This window comes from Arachis hypogaea, chromosome 16 (genome assembly GCF_003086295.3).
Source record: "Arachis hypogaea cultivar Tifrunner chromosome 16, arahy.Tifrunner.gnm2.J5K5, whole genome shotgun sequence".
NCBI lineage: Eukaryota > Viridiplantae > Streptophyta > Magnoliopsida > Fabales > Fabaceae > Arachis > Arachis hypogaea.
In genome coordinates this window covers 23,187,186-23,202,678 of record NC_092051.1, presented here as the reverse complement: position 1 = coordinate 23,202,678, position 15,493 = coordinate 23,187,186, and the positions used below count along the sequence as shown (strand labels likewise).

Sequence of the window (15,493 nt, the reverse complement as noted above, 5' to 3'; positions counted from 1 at the left end):
CCAATCCGAAGAGGTTATCCAAGCATGCCTTCGAATCCTTTTCTTCTAATCCGAGTTTATCGAAACCAGGTTTAAACAAAATATCTGCCGAGCGACCTTGATCTATTAGATTTATATGGAGGCTCGCATTGGTAATGATCATTTTTATCACCACGGGGTCGTCATGCCCAAGTGTTATCCCTTGAGCATCTTTTTTAGTGAATAAGATGGTGGGCAAGTCGAGTAGTCTACTATCTTGCCCGACTTGATAAACCTCTTTAAGGTGCCTTTTCCATGATGATTTTGACATTTCTCCTCCAGTAAACCCCCATTAATCATCTGTATATATCACTCCGGGGTCTGAAGTGGACGTTCTTGTCGTCCCCCTTCTTTGTCTCTCTTTCTCTTTCTCGGATCGTCCGATCTGTCAGCCAAGTATCCGTCTAATCGGCCTTCTCTGGTCAACTTTTCTATGACATTCTTCAAATTGTAGCACTTATTAGTAGATTACCCATAGAGTTTGTGATACTCACAATACTCTGTCCAGCGTCCTACCTTCTTATGTTTGATCGGACGAGGCGCTAGAAGATTTTTGGTGTGACATATCTCTCTGTAAACGTCTACTAGAGAAACCCTGAGGAGGGTGTAGTTGTGGTATCTTCAAGGTTTCTCCAGGTTGTGTTCTTCCTTCATCTTGGATTCTTTTTCTTTTTTCCAAGGTGGATAGGGTAGGTTGGGTCGAGGGAAAGGTTTCCTTAGTCGGAAATTCTCCTCCATGTTGATGTATTTTTCGGCCCTTTCTTGCATTTCGTTTAAGAAATCTGGGTGTTGTTTGGATATGGATTGAGAAAACGGCCATTCTCTAAGGCCGTTAACTAATCCCATTATCACCGCTTCGGTGGGTAGGTTTTGTATCTCCAAACATGCCTTATTGAACCTTTCCATGTACTCTCGAAGGATTTTTTTTGACCTCTTGTTTAACCCCTAGCAAGCTCGGCGCGTGCTTCACTTTATCATTTTGGATAGAGAACCTGGTCAGAAACTTCCTCGCCAGGTTGTCGAAGCCAGTTACCGACTTGGGCGGTAAGTTATCGAACCATTTCATTGCCGTTTTAATCAAAGTGGTCGAGAAGGCTTTGCAGCAGGTAACATCAGAGGCATTGCCCAAGTACATCCGCCTTTTAAAGTTGCTCAGATGGTGTCTCGAGTCAATCGTTCCATCGTACAGATCTATGTCGGGAGTTTTGAAATTTCTGGGAACTTTAGCCCGCATGATCTCCTCTATGAACGGGTCTTCTCCACCTAGGGGATTTTCTTTCCGATCTGATCGGTTATTTCGATTTTGAAGGTCGGCCTCTAACTTCATGAGCTTTTCTTCCAGCTCCCTTTGTCGTCTTACCTCTCTCCGCAGTTTTCGCTCTACTTCTCGCTATTATTTAGCCTGTTGATCTAGCGGTTCTAGTCGTCCTCGTTGACCATGGACTAGGCCCAGTATTTCCATTGTTTGAGGGGGTTCCTCATTTTCAGGATGGTGGATCTCTGAATGAATTCGCCTTGAGTGGAAGTTTCCCGATGTCCCTTCCCCGCGAGGACCATGCGTTTGCCGTGGTGGAGGTAGTATAATGACATGGTCCTCTGGTTGGGGCTCGGATTCGGATTTAGACGCAGTGTGGCCGTCTTAATACTGGTGGTCCTGCCATTGTTAAAGAATGAATCCTAAGTCTTCGGCACCAGTGCCAATGTTCCAAAGGTTACCTAAAACGTTGATTTGGGGCTAAACATGAGGTCCAAATTCCCTTGTATGGCAGCGTCCGACTTGTTGATGCCGAGGTGCCGCCTGTCTAAGTTCCTCGTGAGGAGGTGAGGGGTGGTACCTGTAAGAGACTCTGATGCTTAAGTTAGTAAGGATTTTAGGCAGATTTTTTTAGTAGATTAGAACGTAAATATACCTAAGGGGTGTCAGTATATTTATAGTCAGGGGCGGAGCTAGAGTAATTCTTAGGAGGGGGCTAACATAAAAATATAATTTTAGAAGAAGAAAAAATTAAAATTAAGGAGGGATTAATATAAAAATTAATGACCTTTATACATTAAAATTTTTAATTTGGGGCCAGTGCCCCCTTCTCCAACACTTGTCTCCGCCCCTGTTTATAGTAGAGTAGGTGACCACCTTTTGAGTAGTTCCATCTTTATTGATGGATAACCGTTCTCTTTATTTTGAGAGTTGTTGAGACCTATCTTTTAGGGAAGATAGAGATAATATGAGAGATTCGTGGAGGTAGTTTACTTGCTTAGACAAGTAGAGCTTGAACTCTTTTGCGGTGTTCGACTTCTTTAAAGAGGTCGAGTACGGGTTGAAAACCTCCTTTATAGATCGAGTCTTTTATCTTTATTGTGTCTGACTTTAGTTGTTAGGATAAGATATGAACATTTATTAATATAATTTTTTTTGCCTTTCTTCTTTTTCTTTAAATTCAAAATATAAATAATCAAATAAAACAATATTTTTTATTTTTTATATTTTGGTCATAAAAACTAAAATCAAAACCTTTTTTTTTCTAAGAAAAAAGATAAATATAGATCAAATAATCTAAATGAATTGCACAATATTTAGAGTGCTCAACAATAAATATAAAAAGATTTATTCGTATTTTGTCATAAAATATTACTCATTATTTATTTATTTATTTAAAGACCTATTATATTTTAACTGTCAGTTTCTAGACGTTTTTAGTGTAATGTATATTTTGTTTAATTTGAATTTATTTCGAAGTAAATAATTCACAAATCAAATCTTTTCTCTCTAACTTGGATCGAGTTTTGTAAGAACGATTTAAAAAAAATGATCTAAATGGGTTGCACCCATTGACTTTTATTGATGGGCTGAACTCCCACAACTACAAGCACAGACCACATCCTTAATTCCTTATCAATCTAATCCAACTCAGTATTGACTAATGACTATAGTCATCAATATTTTTTTATTTTTTATTTTTTCCTTTAAAGTTCAAAATTAGGGTTTGGTTTGTGGTGGAAATCCTATCCGAATCAGAGTATATATTTCAACACGGTGAAGAAACATCACTCTCTTGCCTGTTCCCAGTGTGCTTTTAGCTTTGTCCTTTTGATCCTTCCCTACCCGTAACTTTCCCCAACAGACTCCAAGCTTTTCAGGTACTAATTGATTCATTGGTATTCGATTTTCCAAACTTATCGCAATTTTAGAGCGATGACCCCTATTTGTCAGGGGTTATGGTTTTTTTTTTTTTCGTCCTTCGTTGATTCTTATAACTCTTTCTCTCTTTGTTCTAGGAAAAAAAACCCTTGGTTCTGAAGGCAAAGGCGAAGATGAGGCCGGTTTTCGTTGGGAACTTTGAGTACGATACTCGTCAGTCAGAGCTTGAACGCTTGTTCGCCAAGTATGGCAGGATTGAGCGCGTTGACATGAAATCTGGTAATTCTTGTATCACTCATTTATTCGGTTTTGATCGGTTTCTGTTGCACGCTGAATGATCACTTCACCAATATCACCTGTCTTGTATTAATGTATGTTTAGGGTTTGTAAAATTGCAACGTGTTTTTGGCTTTTTGCAATTACACTAGTAGATGCTGGAAAATCTTTGATTGATAGGTTATAGGTAGTTCATCTAACACTAATAGCTACTTAGAATTAGGTTTGACACTGATAGATGCTGGAGATGAGGGTATATTATTTGTTAGTAATGCTGCTTTTGGAGTTGGAAGATTGTTGCTAATGTAATGTAATCCTGGTGGAAAATAAAATGGACGCAGAAAGAATTGAAAATTTCTGTGGGGGCAAAGCAATCCTCCATTTTATAAGTGTTTATTTTGACGCAGGAACTTGTTCTAAGGAAAAATATGCTTTAATGAGCTTCTATACTTTTTACAGAAGGAAACCTTTCATGCTTGTCTGCTCTCTCCTTCCTTCTACCGATAGCATCATCTCCATTTTCTCACTCACCTCATCGCACCAACCACTTCCACTGGAATGATCTTCAATCGATTTAATATGCCATGCTTAGCTTCACTGAAAATAGGGGGTCATTGAATTTCTGTCATGCCATGCCATCTATTATTTGAATCACTACTGCTGTCTGAAATCTGAATGGAGAAGCATGCTTGGCAATGACATGCACAATATCAGAATCTCAATTTTGGATTTTAATCTTTAATTGCAATCATCATTTTCTTCATCATTCAACGCCTCTACACTACAGCATCATCTGCATCAGCTCTCACATATATGCAGGTGTTGTATTCCTTTGTTCCCGACAAGGGAAATAATTCCCTGATTCAGATGATATACTGCTTGCCAGGGATAACATGTTGAAATTTTATAATATTGATCTTTGCTTTTGCTTTTAGATGTTTTTAATACTAGTTCTGCTTATGCAGGGTTTGCTTTTGTCTATTTTGAGGATGAGCGAGATGCTGAAGATGCAGTTCGTGCTCTTGACAACTTTCCATTTGGTTATGAGAAGCGAAGGCTGTCTGTAGAGTGGGCTAGGGTATGAAAGGATCCCAATTAGCATTTTTTTAGTTGCCTTTACCTAATATTATTCAAATTGTAATGCACACTGGCTATCCACCACTTGATCTTAATCAGAGGGCTTCCTATTTGTTATGTTTTAACAGGGTGAACGTGGTCGCCATCGTGATGGCTCAAGGTCAAACCAGAGGCCCACAAAAACACTATTTGTGATTAATTTTGATCCAATTCGCACCCGAGTTCGTGACATAGAAAGACATTTTGAACCTTATGGGAAGGTTCTTCATGTTCGCATTCGTCGTAACTTTGCATTTGTGCAGTTTGAAACACAAGAAGATGCTACTAAAGCTCTTGAGTGTACACATATGAGGTCAGTGATGAGATTCTAGATATTATTGGTTGGAATTCTGAGATTTCTTATTTGATCCCACATGTAAATTGGTGAATGAATTTCTGGTTGCATTGCAATTGTGCAGCAAGATATTGGATAGAGTAGTGTCTGTTGAGTATGCTCTGAGGGATGATGATGAAAAGGGTGACAGATATTATGACAGTCCTAGAAGAGGAGCTTATGGGAGATCACCCAGTCCAGGTTATAGGAGGAGACCAAGCCCTGACTATGGCCGTCCACGCAGTCCTGTATATGATAGGTACAATGGTCCAGCCTATGATAGGCGTAGGAGCCCTGAATATGATAGGCCTCGGAGCCCTGACTATGGTAGGAACAGGAGTCCTGAATATGGGAGACATCGCAGGTATTATATTTGTTGGGCAAATTAATCAATAGCCTTTTGCATTTACTTATTGTATTTCAGTGAATTTAATTAATTCTGTGTACTGTTTTAAAATTGTTTTCTCCACCTTATATATATCTTATTGATTTTCTACAGTCGAACACCAATTCGAAGATCCAGAACTTAGAAGCAGTTCTTGGTCCCTGGGGTTTGATGCATCTGGAGTTGCTTGATCTTTTTCTCGTGGATGTTGGGATAGCTGGTCATACATCAAGGAGAATGTTATGTTGTTTTCAAACTTCAATCTCTGGTTTCTTAGCTGTGTAGCAGTTAATATGAAATTTGCTTTTGTAGGATCCTGGATATATAGTCAGTTTTCAGAGGCAGAATCTTTAATACTTGATGCGACATCGTTGCATGCTGTGATTAAATTAATTGGCTTATTAATATGATGGCATGCATGATTCTCTGGAACATTTTAGTATTATGTATTACGGAAAGTGATGTCCCATGGTGTTGTAAAAACCTAAAAGGTTGCTTCTAAAATCTTTAAACAAACATTCCAAAATTTCCCATAGCTAACAATAAATTATGCAATAAAGGGTGCTTCATTGTTTGAAATCTGTTATGCCAATTTTCGAGTAAAAATGTTACAATATTCAGATCATCTTCTGAACAAAGGAGTTGATTCAAACTCAAATTTTAAGTTTCAAGTACTCAAATATACATACATATTACTAAGTTTTACCAGCATTATCCATTTGAATTCAGAGATTTCTGACAGATATCATATTAAACGCTTTTAGGTTTTAATGATATCAAAATTATTTTATTGAAACATAATATTTGTATCATAATGTTTTAAGGCAATGTACAGTATGGTAATTTAAATATTATATATTAAAGCTTTTTTTATGAAAAATAAAATTACTCAAGCTATGACTTAAACTATCCAAAAATGCTTTAATATTTAGCACGCAAAATAACTTAACACAATCATTTTGCTGGTTTGAACTCACTGAATAGATTCATTTCAATATTATTCAAATTCACATAAGCATTCATGGTGGACATGAGCACCTCAAGTCCTCAACCAGAGACACCATTCAAAAATACACGCAACTTTTTATAACCCAGATGAGATGATATAACATAAATATACATACATACATACATACATACATACATACATGTTACCGAAATAACTTAACAATTATTGACAGAAAGAAGCAGCAGTTACAAGGTTGATGATTTGGTGAGCTCTTGTTGAATTGCTTTGTGAAGCCATGCCTCAGCATCTTGCATCATTTCGGGGCTAAGCCTCACCATCAGGATGCAAAACTCAGTTTCATTCAGCTTCCCATCCCCATCAAGATCACCATGTCTAACCATAGCCTCTGCATCCTCTTTGCTCATCCCATCCATGCCCAGAAGCTCCGAGTTCCTCTTCAGACTCTCCGCCGTGATCAAACCCTTTTCGGGGTCAGCCAGAAGCTTGAAACCCCCACACAGCTCAGACACAAAAGTGTCCACGTCAAGCTTCTCTGCCATCACCGGCAGCAAGTCCTCAAACACAGCTGCTTCTGCAGAAGCGCTTTCTTTTTCCCCTTGGCTGCTTTCCATTGTTCTATTTTGTAAACTGTAGAAACTAGAGATAGGTGAATGAAAGAAGCAAGAGACTTTGGAAGCTGACTTGTAGTTGTGTGTAAACAATGGGGCAATGACTTGGAATTCGTTAGGAGAAATGGCCTTTATAAGAGATGCATTAGTCTATTCCACAATGCCAAGTTGTTAGGAGGAGCTAAATTCTTGATGGGTCCTACGCATTAGGAATTATTGTGTGTAATAATACTCTAATGCTGACCCTGCATATTGAATTTAACACGATGGACTGACTAACAAATCTTAGTAACCCGTGTAACAAAAATGATGGTTTAACTTTAGTGCAGGGTGAACATGTTACTGCACTGTTTTTACTTTTTCATGGAGAGTGGCGGGCATTGGTGGGGAACAAGGGATATTATTTATAATAATGATTAAAACGTGATAGTCTTGGGAAGGAATTGGCTTCCATGAAACTTCCTCTATAATTGATTAATTGTGATGTTATATGCACCCCTTTGTCTTCTTCTAACTCAGTCACGTGCCAAGTAACACAACAATATGTTAAAGCATGGGCCCTCCTTCTAATAATGGGCGTGATTGTAATTTTTGAATTTTAGGGGCTTGTGTCCAGATAAGAGCTGAATTCGAAAATGATTAATTCCTTAGATATGGGAGGTAGTTACTTAAATCCTCACAAGCCTTGTCAAAAGACCGGTCATAAACCGCTAAACCGGCCGGAACCACTCGGTCTGATCGAACCAGGATCCGGTCGGTTTTGAAAAAAGAGGTATAGCCGTTTTAACAATCAGGAAAAGGGATGGGGAAAAACCCAAAAAACCCTAACTTCCCCCAGCTCTCTCGCCTCTCTCTCAACTCCAGAAGATCAGAACCCCTTCGAACGCAACAGCCTCTGTTCTTCGGAAGAACTTCTTCCATCTCGTGGTCGTTCTTCAACCAATCCAGCCACCGCCGCCGTCCGCGCTTCTCCAAGAGTCGTCGCAACGCCTCTGTTCGTCGCACTTCCGCGTCTGTTTGCCGAGCTTCCCCTCTGTTTCGCCGTGCTTTTGCCGCCGTTTCACCGTGCTTCCGCCGCGCTCCAGGAGCCTCGGTTCAAGTGAAAGGGTCCTGCCTCCCCCACCAACTCCGACGCCATCTCTTTTTTTATTTTTGAAGAAAAACCACACAATTGGGCTGGCCCACTCAAAATTTGCTTTCGCTCTCCATAATACAGTGGGCTTTTCCCGATTATTCCCCCAGCCCAAGCCCAAAGAGAAAAAGGATATCTGCAAATAATCTGGCCTCACCTCGCCGCGACGGCACTAGCGCTCCTAGTCGAAGTTGAATTTACATTGAAGCGAATTGATTTGTGAATCGAATTTTGAGTTCTCCGAACAAGAAAGTAATGCAGTGATGGAGTTTTGCCCAACTTGTGGAAACATGTTGCAGTATGAACAGCCTAATCTGGGTCGCCCCTCTAGATTTTATTGTCCAACTTGCCCCTACGTTTGCCACATTGAGAACATGGTAGGAGCACCCCTCTTTCCTTCTACTACGTCCGTATCTGCTTTTTCTATGGTTTTTACTTTTTCTATTTCCACTCTTTAGGTCAAGATTAAGAGAAAGCAGTTGTTGGTGAGGAAAGAGATAGAGCCAGTTATCTCACAAGATGACATGAAGAATGCTCCCACAGCTGAGGGTATTCTTTTTCTTTTCTTTCTCCATTCACAGACGTACATATTCTCTGTTCATGATCCAAGCACTTCAATGCTTAATCAAGTTCAATAGTCTTTTAGACTACGTTTATTTATAGAGACAGACAAAGACACACTGACAAGAAGGACATCAGAAACTAATAAGAGACACAATTTATTTTTCATTTTTTTTATTATTTTTGTTAATTTTTTATAATTATATATTTTTATTATTATATCTTTCATCTCAAACTTTTTAAATGAAAAAAATAAAAATAAAATAGATTTTTATAATTTGTTATAGTTTATTACCAAACAGAATAAAAAAATAAAATTTTGTGTCTCTGTTTCTTATGTCTTGTTCTAAGTGTCTTGTCCTGAGCTGTTATCAGAAACAAATGCAGTCTTACCGTTATTAAGCACCCTTGGTTAGTTCATCATCTTATCTGTAAATTTGTTCATGATTTGAACGGTGCTTTGTTCTTTAGCTTTGTGTGATTGTTTACTAGGACAATTGGTAGAAATTGGAACAGTTATCATTGTTTGAACTTGTAATATCGCTTTGTTGATAAATTAACAGCTCCAACATAATTGAACACTTGAACTCTCAAGATATATTTCAGAATCCAATTCTTACGTGTGGATATTTTCTTGTTATGACTTTGACCTAGAGCAAATTGTTGAGTAGGCAGAGAGAAATAAAAATGAGTAGCAAACAGTCTTCTACTGTACCATCTTTTGTTGAGAACCATGTGTCTAAATGCAACAAATTATCCTGATAGTTTTATTTATGAAAAAAGAAAATATTTTTAGAAGTAGGGAAATTGAAAGTGTTCTGGTCAATTTCAAATGCAAACATGGACTGAATCAATCCCAAGTAATCAACCATATTGCTGAAATGCTGAATCATAAGTTCATAACACGCTAATTATGTTCAGTTATGTCAATTTGCATACTTCAGTTTGCTTATCAATGCTTGAGTAGAAACTTTTTGAGTTGATTCTATCGGCCTTAATTTTGTCATGCTGTTGTCATAGATTTCCATTATGATTATGTTTATTATTTTTTTTTTGGGAGGATGAGTTATACGTTGATTTAGGTTGAGAACTAATTCACAATATAGATTTTGTGCTAGTGCTAAGGTTTTCTTTTATCTCAATCTCATAGGAATGTATAGTTGTGTTTGTTTAATTGGAAAAAGTTTTTTCTAATTCAGTACTTTTAACTAATAATTAGGGCTAATTGCACAATCCATGCTTCTTTTGTCAACACCTTGTATCCTCTCCTGTTTTTCTTCTTATTTAACTTGGTTCCCTCTTCTTTTGCAGTGCCATGCCCAAGATGCAGTCATGATAAAGCTGCTTACACAGAGTTTCAGACTCGTTCAGCTGATGAGCCAGCAACTATATTTTACTTGTGCCTGAATGAGAAGTGTAAGCACCAATGGCGTGAAGATTAACTGCATATGCTCATGCAATCTTTTTATTATTTTTGGTTGGCCCAGCATAGAGAAGCTTTTCATGTTGTTTGAATAGAAATTATATGGCAGCTGAGAGGGGTGTGGTTCTTGGTTTCCTCTTTTTTGCTAATAATTACAAAATTCTTATATTTTCCAGTTTTTTGTCTATTTTAGAATATTAATAAAATTTAATTTTATATCATTACTTCATATTAATCATTGTCATTTGTTTCAATCCATGTATATTTAAATATTTGCTACATTGCCACTTATCGTTTGAATAGTGTAAATCATATTAATGTATTAATGTATTATGCAATGTAGACCAACTCCACTGAGATATCAATTATTTTACTTGTTTGTCATGATATCACTTATTCCAAAAGTGTAAATGCATAGGAGAAGACAATATTAATAATTATATCTCTAACACTCTCTCAAGCATGAGTTTTTTTGGATTTGCTTGATTTTTAAATGGATTTTCTTTTTTTTGTTTATTTATCTTATACTATTTTTTCACTTTTTGAAATTCACCAAGAATTGAACTCTAAATCTTTTGACAAAGAATGGATTTGCTTGATTTTTGAATGGTTTTTTTTCTTCTTTTATTTATCTTATATTAGTCTCATTTACATAGCATTGATTACTTTGAAATCACAAAAATAATGTTTTCGTGATTGCTTGTAGGCGAATGCTAATCCAAAAGCAACTACTTTATTAGATAAACCTTAAAATTTAAACAAAATAGTATTAACAACAAATTGTTGGAGAAAGCCCTTCTCATATATGATGGCAATACTAATTTAATAAAATCTCTGAAACCTGTGAAAATAGGTTGAGAGTACGGACGGAGGCTTTAACTAAAAAGAGCCGCATCCAATGTACAAATAATAATAGTAAATATCACAAGCTTTACAAAACTTGGACCAGGGGCAAAAGGGGAAGAGCAGCAATCTTAGGATCAATGAACAATCAGTTTCTTCCTTTCTGTCCATTTCTTTCTGGTGGCTTCCAATGCTTCCAACTTCTGTCTTGAAAGTTCTTGGAACCAAAGCTCATAGTGTGATTCGATCGCATCGAGTTCATGCTCTAGCTCGTGATCGATGTCTTTGTCGGTTGGAGACAAAGAAGAATTGCTGCTTGTCAAGCTCAAAGCATTAGGTGTTCCCCAAAAGGCTGGGATTGTAGAGTGAGAAGAGTTCTTTGAGATTCCTTTCAGTACAATGCTTTCGGCAGCACAGTTTGTAGCCTGCAATTTACAACATTCCCAGAATGTATCAGCCAGCTTCATTTCTAAGGTTGACCAACTTAATCCCTTCTCACTCCTATCAGCATCAGAATCAAGACAGTATTCATTTTTCGTGCAAGCATCTTCAATGGCTATATCAGCCTCTGCCGGTTCTTGCCAATCTTGATCTTCCAAGCTACTCAAACTCAGAGAAGAATTATACTCACCAACAAAAGCAGCATTATCACCATTGTTAAACACGAAGCTTCTGTTGGCTGTATCAAAATCTTCTGCTTGGTTAGAATCAACTGGAGTCGAGTTCTCTTGATTGAAAACCAATTCAGAGGGAGCATTGGTTTGGACAGGACACTGTGCGTTGTCTTGATAAAAAATCACTTCAGTGCGAGCACTGCTTGGCACAGGACACTGACTATGACTATTTCCTTCATTCGACGGCTTACACTGAGGTAATAGCTTCATTATCAAGTAATCAATAAGCTCAGCTATGAAGGCTACATCATGATCGGGCAGCTCCAAATTTTCAACCATCTCTGATGCCACAGAAACTGCAGTATCTGTCTCAAGGTAGAAGAGGAAATGTATATTCCTTACTTGACCTGCGAATAATAGAAACTAAGTTATTGCATTATAGAAGATGAACTATCTGGTATCAATTCAATACTACCAACATGGAAGCTTCTCAAAATTAGGTCAGATATTATTTTCTGTTTACCAAAACTACATCTTTGGTATCTTTCCCATGTGAAAAAGAAAAAGAAAAAAGAAAAAGAAAAATGGAAAGAGCATATAATCACCGCAAGAATCAGCAATACGCAAGATTAATGACACCGAGTTATCATCATTTTTGGTCCCTTTCAATTTAAACTCATTGTTTTTATATGTACGCCGAACTTCCAGAAGTGGACAATGTGAACTTCCATGGCTGTTTTCAGCACAGGTAAACACAGACACATGTTTGGAGTCAGCCTCGAAGTCTATAGATAAAGGACCAGATTTCGGCCTATCTATAGCCTTTGGAGATTTATTAGGTGAGTTTAAGGGATTAAGGATTGGATCCTTGGAACACTCGACTTGCAGAAATGGATCTTTAAGAAGCTCCTCTGCAGACAACCTCTCAGATGCAGGAACAAGACATTTGTTGATAAACTCCTTAATTTGGGGATCACTCACCCTGTTAAGGGAATTCGGTTTGATGCCCTGCAATGAAATGAGTCAGAGTAGAGGGGAAAAGAAATGCAGTTGCAGTTATTCAGATAACGAGCATGGAATTATAAGATATATCAATTGTCACTATACTTACAGAGGTAACTTTCTTGTAAATTTGAGCTGGATTCTTGCATTCGCTATATGGGTACTCAAAAGTAACCATTTCCAACATGCACATCCCAAAAGAATAGACATCCACGAGTTCATTGTATTCCTCTTCATATAGTTCTGGAGCCATAAACTCGGGCGTCCCTTTTACAAGGAAAATTTACAAATTCAGCAATCTGCATGGTGTTAACACGATGAAAAATCCAGAACATCAATATTCAAGAAAAGTAATGGCACCAATAACACTTCGAGCAGTTGGTTGCTGCATGACAGTTGCCAAACCGAGATCTCCGATCTTGACTTCTCCATGGTTCCCATTTACAAAGATGTTATCACATTTCAAGTCTCTGTGAATAATAGGCGGCTTGTGACCGTGAAGATATACCAGACCTTGAAGAATTTGTCGAGCCCAACCTTTTATGGCTTTCATGTCAACATATCTGTGCTTCTTCCGGTATCTGTTAGCAACAAGCATGCAAGAGATTCATGTGTGCATAATACAACAATACAACATAAAGAAAATGAACGGTGATAGGTGCAAGAGAGCATACTGTCTTAGGTTTCCAGATGTGAAGAGCTCAGTAATAATGTTAACAGTTTTCTTCTTATCATCAATCCAAGAATTATAGAACTTAATGATGTTTTCGTGGTTCACAGACTTCAATAGGTTTACTTCGGAGTACAACTTTGCAACGTCATCTGCAGATCCCAGGAGTTCATCAATCCTGACTTGGTTCCAAGCAACTTCTAATCCGTCAACTTCATCAAAGCCCCTATAACTGCAAGCGAGAGAAAGAGGGAAAAAGCAGTAGAGTAATTAGCTCGCTTTCACTACTTCAAGAATCATGAAATATAATTGGAGGCTAAACTTGTTAAAGAGACATATACCGTAATATATTAAGTTAATCCTGTGCAGAAATTAGAAGACAATGAAGTGTGAACAAAATATAATTAAATATATAACTGAAGGGGAAATTAGAAAAGAAAATCAAGTATCAGAATCATACACAGTCTTGAAAGCACCCTTGCCCAACATTTCATTGTACTGTGGGGAAAAAGAAAAGCAAGACAAGAAATAAAACAGTTAATAATTTAAAAAAAAAAAAAAAAAAGTAAAAAAAAGATGATTCATGGAAGCAGAATCAACTCTTCATTCACATAATGATATACTGTTTTGGAGGATTATATACAGTTTCAAGAATCATCCAGAGACTGATCCAGTTTATTGAATCCACATGATAATGGAAATGTTGCACAATAATAACGACATGAATACCAGTTATTTTGTCCGAATGGAAAATAATGCATTGGGAGCTACTGCATAGTATTGATGAAAATGCAGAAGCAGAAAACGTTCAAATTGTGTCTATGGTATATTGCAGTTTCAGTCTTTCAGATTCAAACACACAATGACATGCAAAACACATTGAATCGTGAAAAACACATAAACGAGGTCGTACTCTAAGATAGCGGCCGGTAGGATCTTTCTCTACAAAGTCTTCCTCAAAATCATGACTGTCCCTTGTTTTGAATCCATTGCTCTCAGGCAATGCCAACACAGAATCAGAATCCATCCTGAAAAATGCTAAGATTCCAGAAATAAAAGAAAACCGGGGATATACTTTGTTGTTTGTTTTCTTTTTTTTTCTTTTGTTACTAAAAAGTGGTGGGTCAAAGGTGTCGCTGCTCTGCTCCAAGAGGTATGAATGAACAAGAACAACCACCTTCAGAGAAAGCTTTGGAATGAATATTGGAGAACAATTCGAATGCCGATCGCAACATGTATCGGCATTCGATAACGATGGTTTGAGGCAGTGAACCTAAATCCAGTACCCCACCTTCCATATCATAACAAAAATTCATCTTCATACGAAACCCAGAACAACCTTCCTCAAAAAATCCATTCTTTTCACCAGCCCAGCCGCTATTACCTAATAAAGGATCAAAATTGAACAGACGGGATATCTCATTAGACCACCTGCTATGAGGAAAACAGAAAACTATGGGGGAGAGTAATACGAGAAAAACAAAACAAAACAAAATCAAGGAGGAAAATTTACTTAGAGGGGGTGTGGTTTGGTTTTGGTTTTGGTTTGTTTTGTTTTGGTGACTGGTGATAATGAAGAAAGAGAAAGCGGGTGTGATTTGTGAATGCGAAAGCTGAAGATGAGGAGGGAACGGACACTTGTACGGTCGCAACTCGTAGTATCAGTTAGTCCCATGAATACCGCATCATACATATATCGTACCAAGTACTCTACCAACTCCTAAGTCATTTGCACTCCACATTCCTAACACACTCAATACACAATAATATAAATCGCTTTTATTTATTCATAATTAATTTACAATATTCATTGATACTTACACTACCTATAAATTTCATGTTCACAATATATCATATTTTTAATTTTAATTCTCTTGTATATCTCTAAACTAGAAGAGGATTCCTACCATTTATGTACTATTAAGCTAAAACATTGAGTAAGTTTATATTTTTTAGTTATATATATATATATAGTCAACTACTAAATTAAATACTGATATATAATATATATTAAAATGTAAAAAACATATAAAAAATAAATTAAATAATATATATTGATACATAAATACATATTATAGAGACTATTTTTTTATAAACTAATCTACCAAAAGTAACCATGAAAGATTGATTCGCTAACAAAAGTAACCATGGAAGATCATAACTCCTTGAATGTCCATAATTGATTAGCTCCGTTTGTCAAAAATAGCCAAGCCTGATGTAACCTTAACAGAGTGGCATACTGGACTGTTTTTTTTCATTCTTCTTAGTTAGAACCCAATTTTGACAGGGTAAATCATACCCGAGTACAATCATCCATCGTTTCGAGCTACTCCACAGGAGAACCCTAAATTAATTTATTCTCATAGAATTCAAGCAAAGTCAAGGAGAGAAGTAACTACAAGCGA

At 37.2% G+C, this 15,493-nt stretch overlaps 4 protein-coding genes across 8 annotated transcripts; 2 read left to right on the top strand and 2 right to left on the bottom strand.

The window, feature by feature from the left end:
- The first annotated feature begins 2,832 nt into the window (after positions 1–2,832).
- Positions 2,833–5,697, top strand: LOC112758501 (serine/arginine-rich splicing factor RS31). Of its 2 annotated transcripts, XM_025807197.3 has the most exons (6): positions 2,833–3,153; positions 3,292–3,433; positions 4,396–4,508; positions 4,636–4,859; positions 4,966–5,244; positions 5,380–5,697. In XM_025807197.3, the coding sequence occupies exons 2-6, from the start codon at positions 3,328–3,330 to the stop codon at positions 5,408–5,410; spliced, it is 753 nt and encodes a 250-aa protein (XP_025662982.1). In that variant the 5' UTR covers positions 2,833–3,153; positions 3,292–3,327; the 3' UTR covers positions 5,411–5,697. The 2 variants fall into 2 exon arrangements, with proteins under 2 accessions (XP_025662982.1, XP_025662981.1); XM_025807196.3 differs by lacking the exons at positions 2,833–3,153; positions 3,292–3,433 and adding an exon at positions 3,890–4,249.
- A 525-nt stretch (positions 5,698–6,222) lies between these two features.
- Positions 6,223–6,846, bottom strand: LOC112758502 (calcium-binding protein KIC). The gene has a single exon (XM_025807199.3). It carries the CDS (start codon positions 6,844–6,846, stop codon positions 6,460–6,462), a length of 387 nt encoding a protein of 128 aa, XP_025662984.1. The 3' UTR covers positions 6,223–6,459.
- Positions 6,847–7,954: 1,108 nt separating this feature from the next.
- On the top strand, positions 7,955–10,307 carry LOC112758503 (uncharacterized). The gene is made up of 3 exons (XM_025807200.3): positions 7,955–8,352; positions 8,434–8,524; positions 9,848–10,307. The coding sequence occupies exons 1-3, from the start codon at positions 8,239–8,241 to the stop codon at positions 9,976–9,978; spliced, it is 336 nt and encodes a 111-aa protein (XP_025662985.1). The 5' UTR covers positions 7,955–8,238; the 3' UTR covers positions 9,979–10,307.
- Positions 10,308–10,739: 432 nt separating this feature from the next.
- LOC112758499 (probable serine/threonine-protein kinase WNK10) lies at positions 10,740–14,788 on the bottom strand. Of its 4 annotated transcripts, XM_025807194.3 has the most exons (8): positions 14,602–14,751; positions 14,002–14,472; positions 13,549–13,586; positions 13,093–13,320; positions 12,779–12,999; positions 12,528–12,685; positions 12,022–12,424; positions 10,740–11,823 (listed from the first exon to the last, which is right to left on the bottom strand). In XM_025807194.3, exons 2-8 carry the CDS (start codon positions 14,113–14,115, stop codon positions 10,940–10,942), a joined length of 2,046 nt encoding a protein of 681 aa, XP_025662979.1. In that variant the 5' UTR covers positions 14,116–14,472; positions 14,602–14,751; the 3' UTR covers positions 10,740–10,939. The 4 variants fall into 4 exon arrangements, with proteins under 4 accessions (XP_025662979.1, XP_025662978.1, XP_072076151.1 ...); XM_025807193.3 differs by having other exon boundaries at positions 14,002–14,751; XM_072220050.1 differs by lacking the exon at positions 13,549–13,586 and having other exon boundaries at positions 14,602–14,750.
- Positions 14,789–15,493: the final 705 nt, after the last annotated feature.